The 19,826-nt window shown below is 38.2% G+C and overlaps 1 protein-coding gene across 6 annotated transcripts in view; it reads left to right on the top strand.

Annotated features, from left to right (window-relative positions):
• Positions 1-19,826, top strand: part of ndrg3b (ndrg family member 3b) — a 59,454-nt gene that overhangs the window by 33,499 nt on the left and 6,129 nt on the right. For 2 of the 6 annotated variants that reach the window (XM_089124709.1, XM_089124708.1), the window contains exons 4-16: positions 6,720-6,825; positions 7,614-7,734; positions 8,203-8,265; positions 8,398-8,458; positions 13,459-13,545; positions 14,223-14,279; positions 14,363-14,466; positions 14,564-14,629; positions 14,719-14,770; positions 15,234-15,281; positions 16,622-16,657; positions 16,750-16,801; positions 17,198-17,215. In XM_089124709.1, coding sequence (XP_088980835.1) covers positions 6,720-6,825; positions 7,614-7,734; positions 8,203-8,265; positions 8,398-8,458; positions 13,459-13,545; positions 14,223-14,279; positions 14,363-14,466; positions 14,564-14,629; positions 14,719-14,770; positions 15,234-15,281; positions 16,622-16,657; positions 16,750-16,801; positions 17,198-17,215 — 871 coding nt within the window. Of the gene's footprint in view, positions 1-1,100; positions 1,682-6,719; positions 6,826-7,613; positions 7,735-8,202; positions 8,266-8,397; positions 8,459-13,458; positions 13,546-14,222; positions 14,280-14,362; positions 14,467-14,563; positions 14,630-14,718; positions 14,771-15,233; positions 15,282-16,621; positions 16,658-16,749; positions 16,802-17,197; positions 17,216-19,826 lie in introns of those variants that run through there. The other 4 variants (XM_039658297.2, XM_039658281.2, XM_089124710.1 and 1 more) reach the window with 3 other exon arrangements.

Here is a 19,826-nt window from a genome sequence, read left to right as displayed (position 1 = left end):
TCCGATATGCCGATATATCGGCCGACATTTATTTATTTTTTTTATTTCAGAAAGGCGCAACAAAACATTAATAGATTTCCCTAACATTAGTTATTTGTAGTTATTTATGAGTTTTAACCAAAATAATATGATAATGCATTTTAAAAAGAAACTTTCTAAAAGTTTCTTTTATTGTCACAACAGAACAGACTGATGATAGTGGTATTAGCTAGCTTTATGGTTAGCTAGTCTATGATGAACCATAATTTAGCAATGGATTTCGTCATACTGCAAATTATAAAACATACATTTTCAATATAACTGGCCAAGAAAACTTACGCCGGCCTCAAATTTTGTCATGCTTATTTGAGTTAATAGAACTGATGGGGATGTTCTTTTAATTGTTATTCAAGCAATGTATGTATCGTGACCAACTCAACGAGTGTTGCCAACAGGAACCGTGTAGAGTGCCCTCTGGTGGACAAACTACACAACACTCATGACACGGTTGAAGCGTGTTTTGTACGTTTTTATTTTATTTTTGAAATATTCATTTATCGGCCATTATAACTGCCGATACCGGTAGTTTGGAAAATGCCTAATATCGGCCGATAATATCGGCCTGCAGATATATATATCGGTCTGGCTCTAGTGTGTTCTCATGATTTCAAAGTTAGCTTGCTATTGCTAGCCTCAATGAAATTGCCTACCGTACCTTTAACTTTTTGCTCTCCTAAATGTGTAGGGAACTTCGACATTGTAGGGAGTGATATAGTGCCTAAAAATGTCTTTGTAACTTCTTGATGCAATCCAGAAATGGTGTTGTATCCTAATGCTAAACTTCTGACATGATCAAACAGCAGAACGGATCTGTTTAAAAAACCTCATACCTTTAAGAAACTGTCTTACAACTGAAAATTGCAATTGGAAACACCGCCTCCTCATTGCTCAGCACAGTTCCCCAGCACTGCAGCCAGGCTGCGCTCTCCGGACAGGAAACCCAGAGGAGGTTAAGCTCAGGATTAACCAACTCTGCACTGTGGAAGACAAACACATTTCCCACACCAGTACCTTTAATATATTCTCCTTTCTTGGTACACAATAGTGTAGACATTTGGAGATATTCGTGCATGTATTCTCGCCATATGGAGTTGTCCATTCCTGTCACTATGGCAACAGCAGCTTGGATGTTACCACGTGTTCTGTTCACGTGGCGTTTTTACTTTTGGACGGATTTATCCTCCTCTATTAATTACATTTCCCAATAATCACCCTTATCAACTTGCACACTGAAACAGAAGCTGAGATTTACACAGCCCACCCCCTCCACCTGACCCTGTAAATCCAATTAGAGCCGCTTGAGTGCCACTCATCGCTCTCAAACACACTCTCCAGGCATTTATACGTCTGCTTTGCTTCGGATCCCTCCCTTGTCCAGCAACGTCGGCTGCTATCGAGGGGGAAAAGACCTTTTATTTGTTATCGGTGGGTGTTGGAAGCAACGGGCTGCCCTGTTGTCTTGTTCCCATCTCTCTTGTTTCTCTTAATCGCGACTGTTCGCTCCCTAACCTCCTGCCACCGCCCCTCTCTCTGAGAAGAGTGAGAAGAGGGAACAGGAGAAAGCGTCTGTTCTGTAATCGCTGGATGAAACATGACGGCAGAGCTGGACATCGACCAGGTTTCCTGTGCTGTGACTGACGTGGTGAGTGTTAACAGAAAGAGTGTGTTTTGTCTCGGGGTAGCCTGTTGCTTTCCCTCTGAGGCTCCAGCGGGAACTTTGCCGATATGAACAGTTCAAGTTTGAGTCGTGTGTGTCGTAGGTAGTGTGTGGGTGAATGATGGGCGTTATCTGCCTTTTGTCTGACGGTTGTTTACGTGTGATGTCTGTTTTATCTTGTGCTTTCATGTGTCTGCAGTGTCAAAGGGAGGCCTTTGGTTGTGACTGTGTGTGTGATGCTGTAGTGTTACTTAAACCCTGTGGAGCATGGTGATGGCAATGGGTTCAATTGTCAGGGAATGCAACTGATAAAAATGTATTGAGTCGCTGTGGATAAAAGCATCTGCCAAATGCTTACATTTAAAGAAGTGTATATGCTATGTGAAGAGTATAATATAATTAATTGATTTACTTAACACGTTCCAGGTGTTATAATGCACGTACTGTATACACCATTATTCATTTTCTGTAAATAATTGTAATCATTTGTTCTACCTTTTCAAAGCAACTTTTTGTCAGCCGTTATCACCAATCCTCTTCTTCCTTTCAAAAAACCTGATTTTAATTATGCGCTGCTTATTAGCTGCATACTGTCACTTGAGATGCAGCATGGGTAATCAAATAATGACACCAACTTAACTCTGAATGGAATTAAATTGAACTATGAATTGTTCTCCAGTGTCAATGTAATGCATTTTCCATCAGGATAACGCATGATGCTGAACTAAGTAGTAGCATTGGGATTGTCAGTTTGCCCATTTAGATCACATTCTTATGCCGCGTTCATGTGCTATGGTAATTATGGTAAATATCAAAAGCCGACGTGAACACCCCCTCATGTGGTATTTTCCACTGGGCAACTCGTAGAATATTTTGATGGATGAGTTGCTGAGATGAGATAACCTTTGAACTTTTCAAAATGGCGGAGAGCACCGCGAGAGTCGTGAATGGTAAAAATTAGGGCTGTGCAAAAGTTAATTGCGATTAATCGCATCCAAAATAAAAGTCTGTTTTACATAATATATTTGTGTGTGCTGTATATAATTATTTTGTATATATAAATACCTATGCATGCATGCATATATTTAAGAATTATTTGCTCTTAAATTCTGTATATATATATAAATACATAATCTATATTATATAAATATAAATATTTTATATAGGAATAACACATTTTCTTAAACATATACATGCATGTGTGTGTATTTATATATACAAAATAATTATATACAGCACACACAAATATATATGTAAACACAGACTTTTATTTTGGATGCGATTAATCGCAATTAACTTTTGCACAGCCCTAGTAAAAATATATACTATTCATGATCTAGAAAATATATAGCATATTTACCTTTTGAGTTTTGATAAATCATTTTCTTGCTGTTGCAGATGACTTAAGCAATCTAAAATAGTTTTAGCTAAATAACAGGTCTGGATCTCCATCTTTTTACCACATTACGACAACAAAAGCACCTCTTGACCAATGATTTGTAGTTAAAACAATTAAAAGCTTAGTGTTTAGCCATTTTTTGTACCTTCAGCTTCATCCAAACCGCTTATTTTTCCATTTCTGCGCTGCTGCTTGTGGTTGCCTATTGTGGTGTAATGTTGTAAGTAGCTCAGAAGTGATCTGTTGTTGCTGGTTGAATTACTTATGACTTGTAATGCCAGTATCCATTAATTAAAAACAAATTTAAGCAGTGTTTCTATTACATTTATATATTTTTTAAAATACATTTATTCAGCAAGGATGCAATGCATAGTTCAAGTAAAGACATTTATAATGTTACAAAAGATTCTATTTAAAATGAATGCTGTTCTTTTGGACTTTCCATTCATCAAAAAATCTTGGAAAAAAATGTATCACTGTTTCCAGTAAAATAAGTTGCACAACTGTTTTTAAACATTAATAATAATTGTCAGAAGGGTTTCTTTCTGAAAATTCCTTACCATCTTTACCATTACAGGAATAAATTACATTTTAAAATATACTAAAATACAAAATTGTTGTTGCAAATTGTAATTATATTTCACAATATTACCGTTTTTGCAGGTTTTTAATCAAATACGCATAAGAGACTTCATTGAGACGTAAAGAAAAATCATACCAACCCCACACTTTTGAATAATCATTCAGTGAACCACTCGACACTGTTGTAAGCATACAAAATGCATAGTGTAGCAATCAATTCAGACTTGCTTTCTCTTGCTCAGCACGTCAAAAATAAACGTGTCCGCCAACTTTTGGCACACTGCAACAGCCGTTTCCATTGTGCGCAGTTTTGATTATAAAAGGGAGTGACCACGTTTTGTCACGTCACAACGGGCTGGGGCTGCTCACGTCCAGTGTAGAAATGGTGCCGCTGTAGAAACACCTGTTTCTGAAGACGTTTGAATGATACATCAAGAGATCACCGAACATGAGATGTCATGGAGAGCAATATGTGTGTGTGCACACACAAACATAACCGCCTTGTCTATTTTTAAACATGCTGCCTTCACTCTACGCTGCTGTGGTTTGCTTCAGGTGTCAGCTGCTAGCATGATTTCTAGATTAAGACATCTCCATCAGAGACAATACCTGTGTCTGTTAACATCAACTATGAGATAAATAATTTCGCTTTCTCTTCAATGCGACTGTGCATAATGACCGTCAGTTAAGGTCATTAAGGTCTTGTGTGTTTCTTTAAGTGTGTGTGCAGTCTGCAGGTTTCCATCAAAACAATGTCAGTCTCCTATGGCGCGTTTCAGAGCTGCTTTTGGTGAACCTGCAGGCAGGCATATCCAGAAAAATAAAACCTCACGCTGTGTGTGGAATGAGATTTGAGCCGGACCTGCTGCTCTTCTGTTCTTAGGAGTCTACATTGTGCTGCTAGCCTCTCACCTTCTTGTGGTTCAGACCTCATCCTGTTTGTGTGATCTTGTAGCTGAGGTGTCCATTTTGTCCGAGGCGGCAGGGTTTTTTTTTTTTGTTACTTTGACGTATAATGCAGTGGTGGCTGTGGTGATGTGCAACAACAAACAACATCAACGGTGGGCCGAAACCTACACCACAATGAAACACAAGAGGGTGACTGACGTTGACGTTCATTTGTTTGGAAACAGGCTAAACAAACATTTAGGAGTTAATTGTGAGCTTGCGCCTGATGTGGTAGATTGTGTTACTCAGTATTCCTCTGTGTTCAGCCATACACCGATTACATTTACATGTATTCATTTAGCTGACTCTTTTATCCAAATCGACTTACAATTGCTATATATGTCAGAGGTCGCATGCCTCTAGAGTAACTAGGGGTTAAGTGTCCTGCTCAGGAACACTTTGGTGTCTCACAGTGGATTGGAACCCGGGTCTCTCACACCAAAGGCATGTGTCTTATCCACTGCGCCACCACCACCCCATTTTACATTACTAAGCCACCAAGGCACTGTTTTTTTGTAGAAATAAAAAAAACATTTAGTTCAGTTGGCCAACGGATGTAACAATTATAAACTGTTAGTCTTTGGTCTGCTCCATACAGCACGAGCTGTCAGCTTTCACTTATCACGTGACGAGATTAAAAGCCCAGGTATACTTAATTTTCCGTCTCTCACACTCTTGATTTTGTTTAAATGCGCTCAAGTCACTCGCACTCTTCGCAAAAAATGGGCTGCACACAGATAGGCCGAAATATACTTTGGGCTTAAAGGGAGATGGCGGAAGATTGGGTGCGCATCAGATCCTAAGCATAATGGACAATTAACTTATCTTGTCAAATGTGTGGCCAGTACCTCTGCTCCCTATACTAGGGCCCTATGATTTCCGCGATAATGAAATCGCGGACGGAATCGCGGAATTTGGCCAATTAACGCGGAATCTAGTGTTAACGCGGAATTTCGTGGATTTTTACATATTTGGTTTGAAATTCTGTTTTTGTGTGGGAGATGAACGCATATCTGGTGAAAATGCAGAGCGGGGGAAGCAAATCTGGGCGACGCAAACCCCTCAACCCGTTATTTCAGCTCCGATGACGAAATCAAAACAATGAAAGCATGGCGAAGCAGCTCTCCACGGCTCTGCTTTCGTCGGCTAAAAGTTAAGAAACTCGACGCTATAAGCCGTCAGTGCCGAGCAGTTCGCACGTCAGCAGTGTTTCCCACACCGCCACATACTGCGTTTCGGATTTTAACACTATTTAAAACACGCAGCGTATTCTTTCACTTGTATTTCCCCGCTCTCCCTCCGTCTCTCTCTCACACACACACAAGACGTGCACACCGCGTCTGTCTATGAGGCGCCAGACTGGACAAAAGCGAAGCAAACTCCATGAGAGACAAGAGTGTGACTATTTAAACTTATATAAACTAATATAATTTATATTACTGGACAGTTTAAAGCTCATAACCATTTTACTTGAAGAGTGCAGTGTTATGTTGCATCATGCAGTATTTGTCCTGAAAAGGCTACTGAGTAAATGTCTGTTTTACCTCAATAAATTTAAGGTCATTCCTAATTTATTTGTATTTTTTAATACATTTTAATCATTAACTTTAAAAGCATATTATTTTTACAACTAAAACAACAGTCAAGGGTAAAAAAAACCTAATTCCCAAAAATTAAAACGGAAAAAAACGGAATTTGGGAAAAAAATAAAACGGAATTTGGGAAAAAATAAAACGGATTTCTTAGGGCCCTACTATACACAAAGTACGAGTGAAATTATATACAGTATATATACAATACCGTCCACCCCCCGCCCCAGGATTAGCGGTAATACCGGTGTTGTTTCATGTTTATTTACCAGTGGGAATATGTCGTCACTGTGACAGCACTAGCGCCTGATTTGGAGATTAATTTTGACTGGCTGGGAAGATATTTCCTTGCAAAGAATAAGTTTACCGGCCATTTGTGTAAACCTTTCTATTTGTATATTCATGCAGACATCGTTGGAATGACCTCCTTCACCTCCATGCTGAAACAGTTGATGTTTTTGTACTTTTATTGGTAATTCACATGTCATCATCTGATTGGTTGCAGGAGCATGACATTGAGACTCCTCACGGTGTCCTTCACGTGACTTTGAGAGGGACCCCCAAAGGCAACCGGCCGGTCATTCTCACCTATCATGACATCGGACTCAACCGTAAGTTGTCACTTGTATCCAATTTTCCTGTGTTTCCAATCTCAGAATGTGTCATTAGAGTTCACCTACTTGATGAATATGGGGACGGGTGGTCTAGATCAGTGTTTGTCAAACATGCCTACTTCCCTTTTATATAGTAGGTGAAAAACAGTACTTGAAATTAATAGGGTCAAATTCCTAGTATTCATAAAACAGTAGGCTTAAAATACCCGGATGACCCTCCTACCACCGAAAGTGCACATAACTTTTGACCACGAGAGGAGTCGTGAAGGGTCATAAAGGGACGCAGCTGGCATATACAGTACATGACAAATCAGGACATCTAGATTTCACACTATATAGAACATACTTTGGTAACACTTTTTTTACGGTGTCCTTGTTAAATATGTTACATGTACTTACCATAGTAATAAAAGTGCATTATGCATAATCACATGCAACTAACCCTCAACCAAATCCTAATCCTACCCTAACTCTATAGTAAGTACATGTAGTTGCTTAATATTACTCAGTACTTGTTTACCATATATATACCAAATATAGTGTAATCCATACCTTTTTAATGGTAAATAATTCCTCATATAGTAAATCTAGCCAACATTTTCAAACTCTTCAGATTTATACAGGTTACATACAACTATACATATTATTTGCCATTATAATGCTGTATATACAACATTAAGCCAGGAGACAAAGCCAAAAGCCAACAATGTCTTGTTGATTATTGAAAAACGTGTTTGAGAAGTGTCTGTGATAATAAAGAAGTGTTTTGTTCTCTTGCGACGCAGACAAGTCATGTTTCAACACACTCTTTAACTTCGAGGACATGCAGGAGATCACCCAGCACTTTGCTGTGGTCCATGTTGATGCTCCAGGCCAGCAAGAATCTGCACCTCCTTTCCCCACCGGGTAAGACAGACTACCAAAGAAACAACTCTGGCTCAAAACCATAATATATCGAAGCCTAACGCCACAAAACTGGTCTGTGCTAATGCATGCAAATCAGTGTACTGATGAGGAACCATGTTCCACCATGAAAACTCACTCATCTGTTGTACCAATTGCTTTTATGACCAGTGTATGCAACCTGAAAGTCGCACCCAGGCAGTGTCGGCCCAACTCCATGTTAGTTTTTAAGGCAGATGATTTTCTTGTGGAGATTTCGCAATACTGCTTGGTTTATGTGTTCTGTGTGAGCTCTTCTTCATACAAATAGACAATAGACAATATATTGCTATAGACAATAGGCAGATTTTTATGCCCCCTAAAGTTTGCTACTGTAACCACACCTTAACTGCTGATACAGTACTTTCACATTCACTTGAAAACAATTAAAGCAGGACTAATTTCCATTGTTGCCTCTATTGTTGCCCTCAGGTACCAGTACCCCACCATGGATGAGCTTGCTGAAATGCTGCCCTCAGTTCTGACTCAGCTAAAGTGAGTCCGAATCTCCCATCCCCCATATCATTCACAAAATCCTGATGGCCATACCTTCTATTAAAGTCTCAAATCATTTGTGTGTTTTTAGTGATATATGCCAGTTAATGAGTGATTTAAATGCCTTAACAGAATCAACAGTGTGATTGGTATCGGTGTGGGCGCTGGAGCTTATATCCTCTCTAGACTCGCTGTAAGTAAAATATCTTCCATTTTATTTTGTTATAAAGACCAACTAGTCATTGTATGTTGTAATAACCAGCCGTTGGGAGTAGCTTGTGGTAACGAGCCATTAGATGTGTAATTGAGCAGCTGAATGAAGTTGAGTTCATCAGAGGTGAAGATCATTGAAGTAAAACCATCTGTCCTCAGGCTTTAATAAGAGACTCACATGCATTTACACTCTTACCTTACACAAAGCCCTCATTCACCATCTATGCAGAAACATACACGCTGGAGATGGATACCCTCAGAAACGCATTCATTACGACGTCATACACACTCGCTCATGTTTCCTGCTGGTTAGTATCAACCAAGCGTGCCGCACAAGCCCTCAAAAGTGAAGCCAAAACGTCTCGATCGCCCCCCCTGTGACCGGACCTAGTATAGCTCAAAACCCCCGCCTCCCCATGTTATTCAATGGGACGCAAGACCAACTAAACAATTAAATTACACTTCACATATCCTTTTTCCGAAAATAGTTTCTGTCATTTACTGTAGTTTCTATCACGTTGATGTAATTTTAAGTGTTCGTTTTTAAAATAAGTTTTTAGTTAGTTATGTGATGATAAAATAACGGCGCTATGACATCATGATTGACAGCTGTGATTGACAGGTTCTCTGTGCGAGGTAGTCACTGAAGCACCAGCGGACTTTTTATAATAATGTTGATTATGCGGTTAGTAGTTGTATTTGCCTTATTTTAACGAGGTTCTGCAATCAGCAGACATCATTGGAGAAGAACGAAGCAGACAGAGGACACTTTTGAAAGTGCGGGGCGTGTGCTAGCGTTTGATTCAGCGAGAATGAGGGCGCGGCCTTGATTTCGTGGCTTTATGCTGCGTTCCAGGCAGGTTTTTGAGCACGTAAATCACGACTTCAACCACGACTTACGACTTTGTAGCATTCCAGGTCATTCACGCCAAACTACCTAGATGTAAACAAACCAGCATGGCGGACCTTACGGAGCTCACGCGCATTTGTAATAATTTCTAATTTATTGCTGTTAATTTATCCTTGCACTCAATGGACTGAAAACTAGTTAACGTTATATGGTTCTAAAGTGTATTCTCACCGTGTACCGCCTGCAGAAACACTGCATCCGTAGGGGCTGTCGGGCTATGTGACGTCAGAACTCGTAACTGGGAGTACATCGGTCTAGTACGAGTTCACGGGTGGGAAGTCACGGGTTTGACTGCCGTTCCAGTGCACTTTCACGGGTATAAGGTTGGAAAAACACGAGTTACATGACTTCCTGCTCACGACTGCGCATGACTGGTCCCGAAACACGCAAGATGTCAGCGTCAAATCAAGACACTGGCGGCTTCAGTTCTCTCTGATGGAAAAGAGCGAAGGGGCGTCGTCCATCTTTTTTTACAGTCTATGGTATCAACGTGTAGAGAGATTTTTGTATATTTTTCTAAAATTATCTTATCCATGGCCTTCATACTACTACATTATTTCAGCCCAGCATATCACACTCTCATACTTCTAACAGCTTGCAATGCACATTTTCGTATTTCTGCTTCATGTACGCGCTTGCATGTCAAGCCCTGTGAAATCAGACTGCCAATTTTAACTAACACACCTACGCAGTTCAGCAGATTAACTGCAGCACGTGTAAACTATTTAAAATCATTGGAATTACACCTTGGTTATCACATGTTTGTCTGTAGACATGTGGTCCTGCATGAGAACCGCCTAGAATGCTTGCGTTTCTCGGCATGTCTTTCTAGCCCCAGTGATTGGGCTTATTCAGACACGAAGAAACTAAGAGGTGTGAAACCTGAACCATTTTCCATCACGGTCACAAGAGGTTTGATATATTTCAGCTTCCCATAGCTGAAGTTCTTCTTAAAAACCACTGTGAGCCCTTGCAGTACATCAGGACTCTGACATACTGAGAACTTGGTTAAGGTGTTGATGTCGATAGCAGGTTAGGTCACGTCAATCACGTCAGTTTTGCTTGGTCACTGCTGAGATTAAAGCTGCACGGCTTTGCTTTGTTGCATTCTCAAGCCATCTTATTTCTGTAATGTGATGTATTTTGGGTTGAAACAGAATATTAACAAGACAATATAGGCCAGAACATCATCAGCACACACTTCTTAGTCTACTGGCTGATTTAATGCCTGAGAGGATCTATATGTATCCTAATTACCTCAATACCAGTCCTGTGATATTTTTTTAAATTAAGGTTAAGGCTAGGGCTGCGACGGTGGCATTTTTTTTACCACCGCGGTGATAATAGACCAACTACCAGTCGTGGCGCTTGGTTGGGGGTTGTTTTAAAATAAAAATATAATAATAAACGAGGCTCAAACATCCATTTTGTAACAGAATGCGTGTTTATTTGAGCAATTCCGTCAAAGAAACTGATAGTGTGCTTGTAAAGCATTGACAAAATATCAGTAAATAATGGTTTACTGAATATAATAAGGTTAAATATAAAAAAAACCATTTGTTTTGTATTTCCACACAACGACGTCAGACCACTCTGTGCTTTGAGAGGGATCATCGATTTCTTTTCTGATTTCTTTATGTTTTCTTCTTGTTGTAGAAGGTCTGAAGAGCAAATTTTATCTTCCATAAGGGCAAGACATTTAAGCCCCGTTCACACCGCTAGTGACACGCATCGACAAAGCGGCATGATCCCTTTCATTTCAATGGAGTGCTGGCGACACAAGCGACAGTGATCGTTCGCGACAGAATGTGGGCTTGTCAAGCGACGAGACAAGCGACAAAAGTTGAGAAATTTCAACTTTGTGCAAATGAGAAGCGATTTTCGCGAGCGACAACCAATAGGACAGAAGACTTTCAGTGGAGCTCACGCGTCACTGTCTCGAGGTTATGTTTGATTTTGCGCTGCGAGAGAAAGCAAACTTACACGCCTCACCATATCTAATAAGCACAAACTTAAAAAGAATTTGAAGTGCAAGTAAATAGGTAGGCTAGTAAGGCTACTTTACCACAGTAAAGAATACAAATTTAATAGACCTAATTAAAAGCAGACCCAGGAAGAAAACGTTTATAATCCCCTTCAAAAATGGGTGACGCTTGATTTGGGAAAGTTTTCATGTCCAGTGGAATAACTAATTAAATATTGTTAAAGGGATACTCCACTTTTTTTTGGAAATAGGCTCATTTTACCACTCCCCCAGAGTTAAACAGTTGAGTTTCACCGTTTTCAAATCCATTCAGCCGATTTTCTGATATTTAGAAGAATATCAGTAACCAGACAGTTTCTGGTCTCATTGACTTCCATAGTAGGAAAAAAATATACTATGGAAGTCAATGAGACCAGAAACTGTCTGGTTACTGATATTCTTTAAAATATCAGAAAATCGGCTGAATACAATCGAAAACATTAAAACTCGACTGTTTAACTCTGGGGGAGTGGTAAAATGAGCCTATTTCCAAAAAAAAGTGGAGTATCCCTTTAAATTCACTGATAACCGGGTGACCAGATCGCAAACCAATATACGAAACTCAAATGTGTGGGCTCACGCACAACTCTCTCATTCGTCACAGGGCTCCAGACTAACTTTTCCACTGGTTGAACTGGTCGCACCAGCATTTGATTTGGTCGCACCTTTTTTTTTTTTTTTTTGCTACATGCCATGTGATTAATCAATGCATGCTGATGAATAGTGGTTTTAACGGACCAAAGCTAGCAAAGGCTTTCTGGGCTGCAGCATAAACACCTGTAATATATTAAATTATCCTTGCCAAATTTCAGGATTTTCATTTATATATATATATTCGTGAATTCATAATATTGGCGCCTTTCACCATCAGTGTACAATGCGCGTGACGTCTACGTTCGTCTTCGTCTATAAATAAACTGCACGAGTCTTGCGGAAAACCACCGTAGCCGGAGCTACTTCTCTCCATTAATGTCTATGGTGAGTCACGTAGGCACTGGGCAACTCCGCTTCCGAGTCGACCCCGGGATAAAATAGTCTGAATATAAACACTTATTATAGGCGTACCGTAGTGATTCAGGATAAGTCAAAAACACGTTTTGGAAAATAGATTCATGATGTAGCCTACTCGTTCATTTTGAACATAAGTTACGGACTGCAGCAGCTGATACAACGGCGTTCTGTTGCGCGAGCGTCCACTCGCACTTATAAGACCACATAAAATTTTAACTCAACTTAACGCAAATGCGACCAATTTGGTCACAGTCTGGAACCCTGCGTTACTCGTGTCATAATATTCATGTAAAATAGCATTCACATACCAAAAATGTGTTTTGGCGGACCACCGCCAGTGCTAATCAGCCACCGCGACGGTGCAGTTCTCAAGTTTACCGGTACAGCCCTAAAGGCCAATTCACACTGCGCCGACAGTCAACAGATTACAGCCCGTCACTTCTGAGACTTCTAACACCGATTCAGCGATTGGCAAAAACAAGCTCCGACAGATAGCAACAGACTCGCACCAATTCGACACATAAAAAAAGGGTGACAATGATGACAAAATGTACATCTCTTCAAACAACTACTTGGCTAGTAACATTATTCAACATTAACCATTAACCAGCAGAATTGGTCAAAAAGAAAACATGTTGCAGTTTGTTTATCATCTCGTTTGATGATCATTCTTGAAGACAAACCTTTATTACCCTTTAGATTAATGAGCATTAATGCACAATAAGAGCGTGAAAGAGTATTCAGGATGTAAATAGAGTCAGTTTTGATTTTATGTTAACTATTGACATCTTTTTAAAATAAAAAGTTTCCTGTGATACTTTTGTGCTCCCAGTCAGGTCAATAGCAATGTGTTTGAGTTAGACCCAGACAAGTCTATAGGTAGCAAAGCAATGCCACAAAAAAGTCAAAAGTATCTGCCTCATTAGTCTGCTCAGTCATGCACCTAATCCTCTCAGTCAGTGGATGCCCTGAGGGTTAAAATCAGTGTTAGCATTAGCAGCAATGATGGACTGATCCATGTGTTGTCATTCTCTAGCTGAATGAGCCTGCTCTGGTGGAGGGATTGGTTCTCATCAATGTGGACCCCTGTGCTAAGGGCTGGATCGACTGGGCTGCCTCTAAGGTAAAATTATGAATGCGCTGTCAAATTAGTTTAGTGCAGATTATTATTAAATTAACTTGTTAGTTTAGTGGGGATAGTTATTAAATTAATAATTATAAAATGATACAAAAAATTATACAGCTATTATCCCAATGACAAGCTGCAAACTGTGGAGTATAGGCCAATAATATGGAAATAAAGCACATAAAATATTGGTACATATTGGGTTACCCATCTGCCACAGTAGACTTTGTATTTTCTTCTTTTATGTATTTATTTATTTATTTATTTATTTTTTTCAAAAAATAATGTTGAGACTGGTGGTTATTTGTATTTTAATTTAATCAAAATGTAATGCAATTGTTTGTTTGTTTTTTTTGTCTTTTATTTATTTGACTATTGTGCACATTTATTTCCAGTAAAAAATACTTTATATATTATACTTCCATTATTAGCTACAAGCCAACTCTAATAATTCCTCCATACTTAAGATTTCTCAACAGATTAGTGTGCTTGATCTTCTTAAGATTTGCCCTGTTGTAAAGCGCATAATAACCTTACAGGTCAGATTGCTACAATGATGAAAAGTGCTCAAGTCAGTGGATGTGAACATTGCTGGGAACAAGATTTGTATGATCTTCTCAAACATCTCTTTTAAGGGTTGTGCTTTTCACTGTGTCTGTGTGTTTCTGCTTTAGCTGTCTGGATGGACCAGCAATCTAATAGACATCGTGATGGCACACCATTTCAGCACGGTAGGTCTCAAATACGATATTCACCACAGCATCTGTGATATTATTCTCTCTGAACATCTCGTTCATGAGTTTTTGTACCTCAGGACGAGCTGACAGAGAACCAGGAGATCATTCAAACATACCGTCTGCACATCGCTCAAGACATCAATCAGGACAACCTGGCTCTTTTCTGCCAATCCTACAACAGGTGACATCATCAAAACCCGGATCAATGACCAGTTCACACACTGATCCTTGTCATATGAGCTGATCTTAAAGTTTTTTTTTTTCTGTTATTATTACAGTCGGCAAGATCTGGAGATTGAGAGGCCCGTCCCGGGACTTAATGAAAATACAGTCAAAACACTGAAGTATGTTGATTGGTTGTCTATTTTATGGCTATTAAATCATGGTGTCATGATCACGTTCACTTTTATATGTCTCTTCTCTTGCTGTTTAGATGTCCTTCCCTGCTAATAGTTGGTGACACATCACCAGCGGTAGACGCTGTGGTGAGTGACTTATCAAAAACACTGTTATTGCAAGAACACAGTGTGCTTCCTAAACGGCTCAGTGTGTTTTTTTTTTATCATTGCGCCGTTTTTCTGTTCAGACTCTAACAGTGTCATCACATCCTATATGGGGCTAATCATCATAACATCTTATGCACTTGTGCTTGTTGTAAAGCACCTCTGAATTACTGATTGACTTGTCTTGACTTGTCCATACATGTGCAGAAAGGGAATAATATTCGTACTTCTGGTATTTGACACAGATTGGCCAATACAGCAATTCCATCTGTGCTAAAATCCTTAAGTAACAGCTTTTGTACTTAAAGTTTTGGCACCTGCTGAGTTTGCTTATTAAATAACACAACACTTTAAACAGTTTGGATTAGAGCAGAGTTGTTCATTGTATCTGTCTATTCCTTGTATTCTGTTTCTGAACTGACCATTTTATCTTCTTTTTTCACAGGTTGAATGCAACTCGAGGTTAAATCCAACCAAGACTACTTTACTCAAGGCACGACAGCTTTTCCCCTTCTAGAACAATGTTTTGATTGAGGGATGCAAACTTTTTGGCAAACATTTATATCATCAATCAGGCACCGGCAGTTTGATAAAAAAAACAATTCTAATTTGTATTTAAATTAGGGCTGTCAGTTAAACACGTTATTAACGGCGTTAACGCAAACCCATTTTAATAGCGTCAATTTTTTATCGCGCAATTAACAGTGTTTTTGGCCTAGCAAACTTTGCAGTTTGCTTTCACATGTTTTGCAACAGAATGTGGCAACACAGTATACGCTAATGTTGTTTTCAATAAAAAACATTTGCACAAAGCCAGCCGATCCACTTTTCCATGTTGATAAGAGCATTAAAATGAGAAAAAATAATGTGAGAAAAAGAAATCAAGAGACATTTAGAATAGATAAAAATGTGCGAATAATTGCGATTAATCGTGAGTTAGCTATGACATTAATGCGATTAATCGCGATTAAATATTTTAATCGTTTGACAGCACAAATTAAATACCTACATTTAGTGTTTTTGTATTTTTTTAGATACATAAAGTACTTTGTGCCAGTCAACCTCTTTATTAGGCTGCTGATTTCCTGTATCAACTAGTTCAGGCCCCCAAACCCAACTTCCATGCTGTACGACTACAACTATCTGAATAAAGGGATTCACATAAAGAGATGTTACTCACATTTTCATCCAAAAAATGACATTTTTGCCATTTATTTACTCATGCTCATGTTGTTCCAAATCTGTATGAGTTTCTTTCTTCTGCTGTACACAAAAGAAATGGTGATAACTTGTTCATTTATGGGTGAACTATTCTATAATGAATATAAGTAAAGGTATATAACCTTATTCGGAGCGGGTCGAGTTGGACCCGGGTGGAGGGGTTACATATGTATTTGAAAACCCAAACTATTTTCACAAATTTGTATATGAATCGTTTATAAATGTGTTGTCTCCTTGCAGTTTTCCATCTAAATTAAATCTCTAAGATACTTTACTTCTATTAAATGAAATTATTATTTTAACTTTACAGTACAATAGTATTATAACTATTGTAATATATTGTTTTTTTTGCTTTTAATAACATAATACATTTATTATTATTATTATTATTATTTAGTGATATTGAATGGTTTCCATAAAAAACAATAGTGTCACTGTGGCCTGAGAGTTTTTCCCTATATCCACATGACTGTAAATCCACATTTTAATTATAGCTAATAATTTTCTTTTCACCCCTGATGAGTTTGCATCCCTGTTTTTTTTTTTTTATTATTTATTTTTTTTATTTCAGTATGACAGAATGTATTTATTATTGTATCCTTCTTTCTTCAGATGGCAGATTGTGGTGGACTTCCCCAAGTTGTCCAAGTAAGAATAAAATACAACACCATTACATCTGCCACTTCATCCGTTTGATGTAGTTTTGACTTGTATTAAATGTGGATGTTTTCTGTTTTTAGCCGGGCAAACTCGCTGAGGCCTTCAAGTACTTTGTCCAGGGAATGGGCTACAGTAAGTGTCTGTCCTCTTTCTCTTCTCATAGGCCACTTTAATGTTGAGCGTTTGATCGGATCGTCTTTCTCAGTCTATATTTATATTTACTGTTTGTATGAAATTTGTCTGTTGTTTGCATTTCGTGTCTAAAAGCATCTTGTTGTTATAGAGATGTCAGCATCATACTGTTTGTCCCCAGTGCTTTAAGTCATAAATATAACAACGTCTAAAACAGCAGCAGGAAAATGATGCACGCAAATCAGACGTTATGAACATGATAATTACCATAATCTGCCTCAGTGGATCATTTATCCACTGCTGATCTGAGTCCAGTCAGTATTCTTGAGTAAAGCAGGTCTCAGATCAGCCCTCGGATGCACTAACACTTGACTTGTCTTCCGTGTGGCCGTTCAGTGATGCGCTCTTCATCGTGTAAGTACACTAGTCTTCCTCTAAGAGCATGATGTGTGGCATGAGCCTTGTGTGACTTCTCTGATCTTCAGGTTTAAGATCTTCAGTGCCCTAAAAGATCCTTTGACTGATTTGCATAGCATGGGAACTTTATTGCTTTAAAACCTCAAGCGTTCAGAGTCAGACCTCAGCTTCATTCAGCTCTGTCTGATGTTTATATGGTTATGTTTAGACTAGATTTCAATTCAGTGATATAAACATGAAATACTTTTTTTTGTGTGTGTGTAGTGGTATTTAAAGGTGAAGTGTGAGATTTCTGAATCACTTGCAGCACTGAACTGATGGAAATGTAATGGTTTGTTGACACAGAGGTTTTGGCAAGCCTATAAAGAATGTAGATGGATATTATGATTTACGTACAGTTATGCGAATCACACCTGAAATACCTAGAAAATGAAATGCCCTCGAATTTCCATAAGCTCAAAGAGATATTTTCATGAATGCATTCACTTTCAGGGGTTTGCAAGTGTTATTCACAACTACTAGCATTACTGTGAACCGTGGTTTTCAATTAGAGCCTGTCAACAGTATCAATATTTTAGGCTTCGCTTGCCATTATCATTATGCCAATAGATAATAATAAGGTTTTAATATTGTTGAAAAAAGTCTCATGTTCATCAAGGCTGTGTTTATTTGATCAAACATACTGTACAGCAGCAACAATAATATTACAACTAATTATAATAGATTTTTAATTCATTTCTATTTTGATATATTTTATAATGTCATTTATTCAGTCTTCAGTGTCACATGATCCTTCAGAAATCATTATAATATGCCGATTTGCTGCTGTTAGTAGTATCAGCGACAGCGTAATATTTTTATGGAATTTTTTTTTTAGGATTCTTTGAGTAGAAAGTTTGAAAGAACAGCATTTATTCATTCAACTCTAACATGTATATGTCACTTCTTGTTGATTTCATGATCACTTTTGATGAATTAATGTATCCTTGCTTAATGAAAGTAATTATCAACCCAAACCTTTGAGCTCTCATGCAAACCTGGTAAGCTTTTGGTTGGACCGTCCAGAGACTGTTTCTGTCTGACACGACTAGCAACAGTTATTAGTGATTGGGTGTTCTGAGAGTGTGAGGAACGTGATCGCAAGCGGCCTGACTCATTTGAAAATGCGCACATTTTGACACGATTAGTCACTGTTCTCCTTCATAATCACTAATCTGATCCTGAGATCGGTTGACCTTTTTGTAAGTCTATTTTTGTGCTTCTACTGAGAAACACAGCCCTCCTTTAGGAAACTAGCACACTGTGAGAGATTTGTGCCTCTTTGACCCCGTTTGTGTACAACTTGCTCTGACTTCATCATTATCAGTGATTATGAAATTTGGTCAGTTTATTTATGATACTATTGATCAATTAAATAGATAATTTCATAAATTGTTGGAAAAAATTCACTGAATATTTACTATGAAACACCAGAGCAGCAGTTACAGCATACAGTTCATGAATATTAGATTTAAAAATTAAATAATAATAATAGAGTGCCGAAGTGATGACCCTCGATCGAAAAGCAATGCATTTTCCCCATAGACTTTTGGAAAATCGCAAAAAAAAAAAACAAGATCTGTGTTTTGTCAATCAATATAATCTTTACAAGTTAATCCAAAATGTATACATTTTGAAGCCTATATAATGTTTAAAAAAAACACAAGCAGGTTATAACTGTGTGTTCTTTGTCACAGATCAAAACGTGAAAATATTTAGAGGCTCTGTTCACCACAGACCTTATTTCAGGCGATTTAGCAAAAACCCATTCAAAAATCCCATAGACTTTAGAGCGAGGGAACCGGGAGTGCTAAATGCTAACTCACTTCCGCGTTTTGGCCTACAGAGTGACATCGTAACTTCGGCACTTTATATATGCAATACAAAAAAATGATTACAGTAATTGTCAACTATTAAAATCCATAATCAAAGCATGGCATTTTCTTTGTTGAATATGATGCATCGCAAAACATCAGTGCATTTTTACACCCCAGATGTTTGAAATGTCACTTTTATGCAAAAACCCTGCATACACCTGTTCCTACTCGTTGACAAGGCGTTTTAAGATCATTTGCTTTGTTCCGAAACGGCATCAAAATTGGTACAGTGTTGCATCTTTTTTCTTAGTTTGGTTGGCTTTTACAAGGCAGCATTTCCATAATTTGATAATACAAGTCATGTGCGAAATTGACTGTCGATTAGGTTTATGTTCTGAAATTAAATCAGACGATTAAAGCCCATCTCTTTGAGATGCTAACTAAACACCTTGTAAACTTCGATATATTTTTGTGTTTTGGACAGTTGATCTGTACAGAGGCGTATTGCATTCACTTGAAGAAAAAAAATCTACTCTGTTTTTCTGAATTAACGAGTTAATTTTTCATGAGAAAAAAAAAATTTGCTCTGTTTTTCTGAATTAACGAGTTAATTTTTCATGAGAAACATTTTTTTTTGCTCTTTTTCTGAATTAATGAGTTAATTTTTCATGAGAAAAAAAAAATTTGCTCTGTTTTTCTGAATTAATGAGTTAATTTTTCATGAGAATTTTTTTTGCTCTGTTTTTCTGAAT

This window comes from Pimephales promelas, chromosome 20 (assembly GCF_988280905.1).
Source record: "Pimephales promelas chromosome 20, fPimPro1.hap1.1, whole genome shotgun sequence".
Taxonomy (NCBI): Eukaryota; Metazoa; Chordata; class Actinopteri; order Cypriniformes; family Leuciscidae; genus Pimephales; species Pimephales promelas.
The sequence above is the reverse complement of the archived record's forward strand: the minus strand, read 5'-3'. Positions and strand labels throughout refer to the sequence as shown.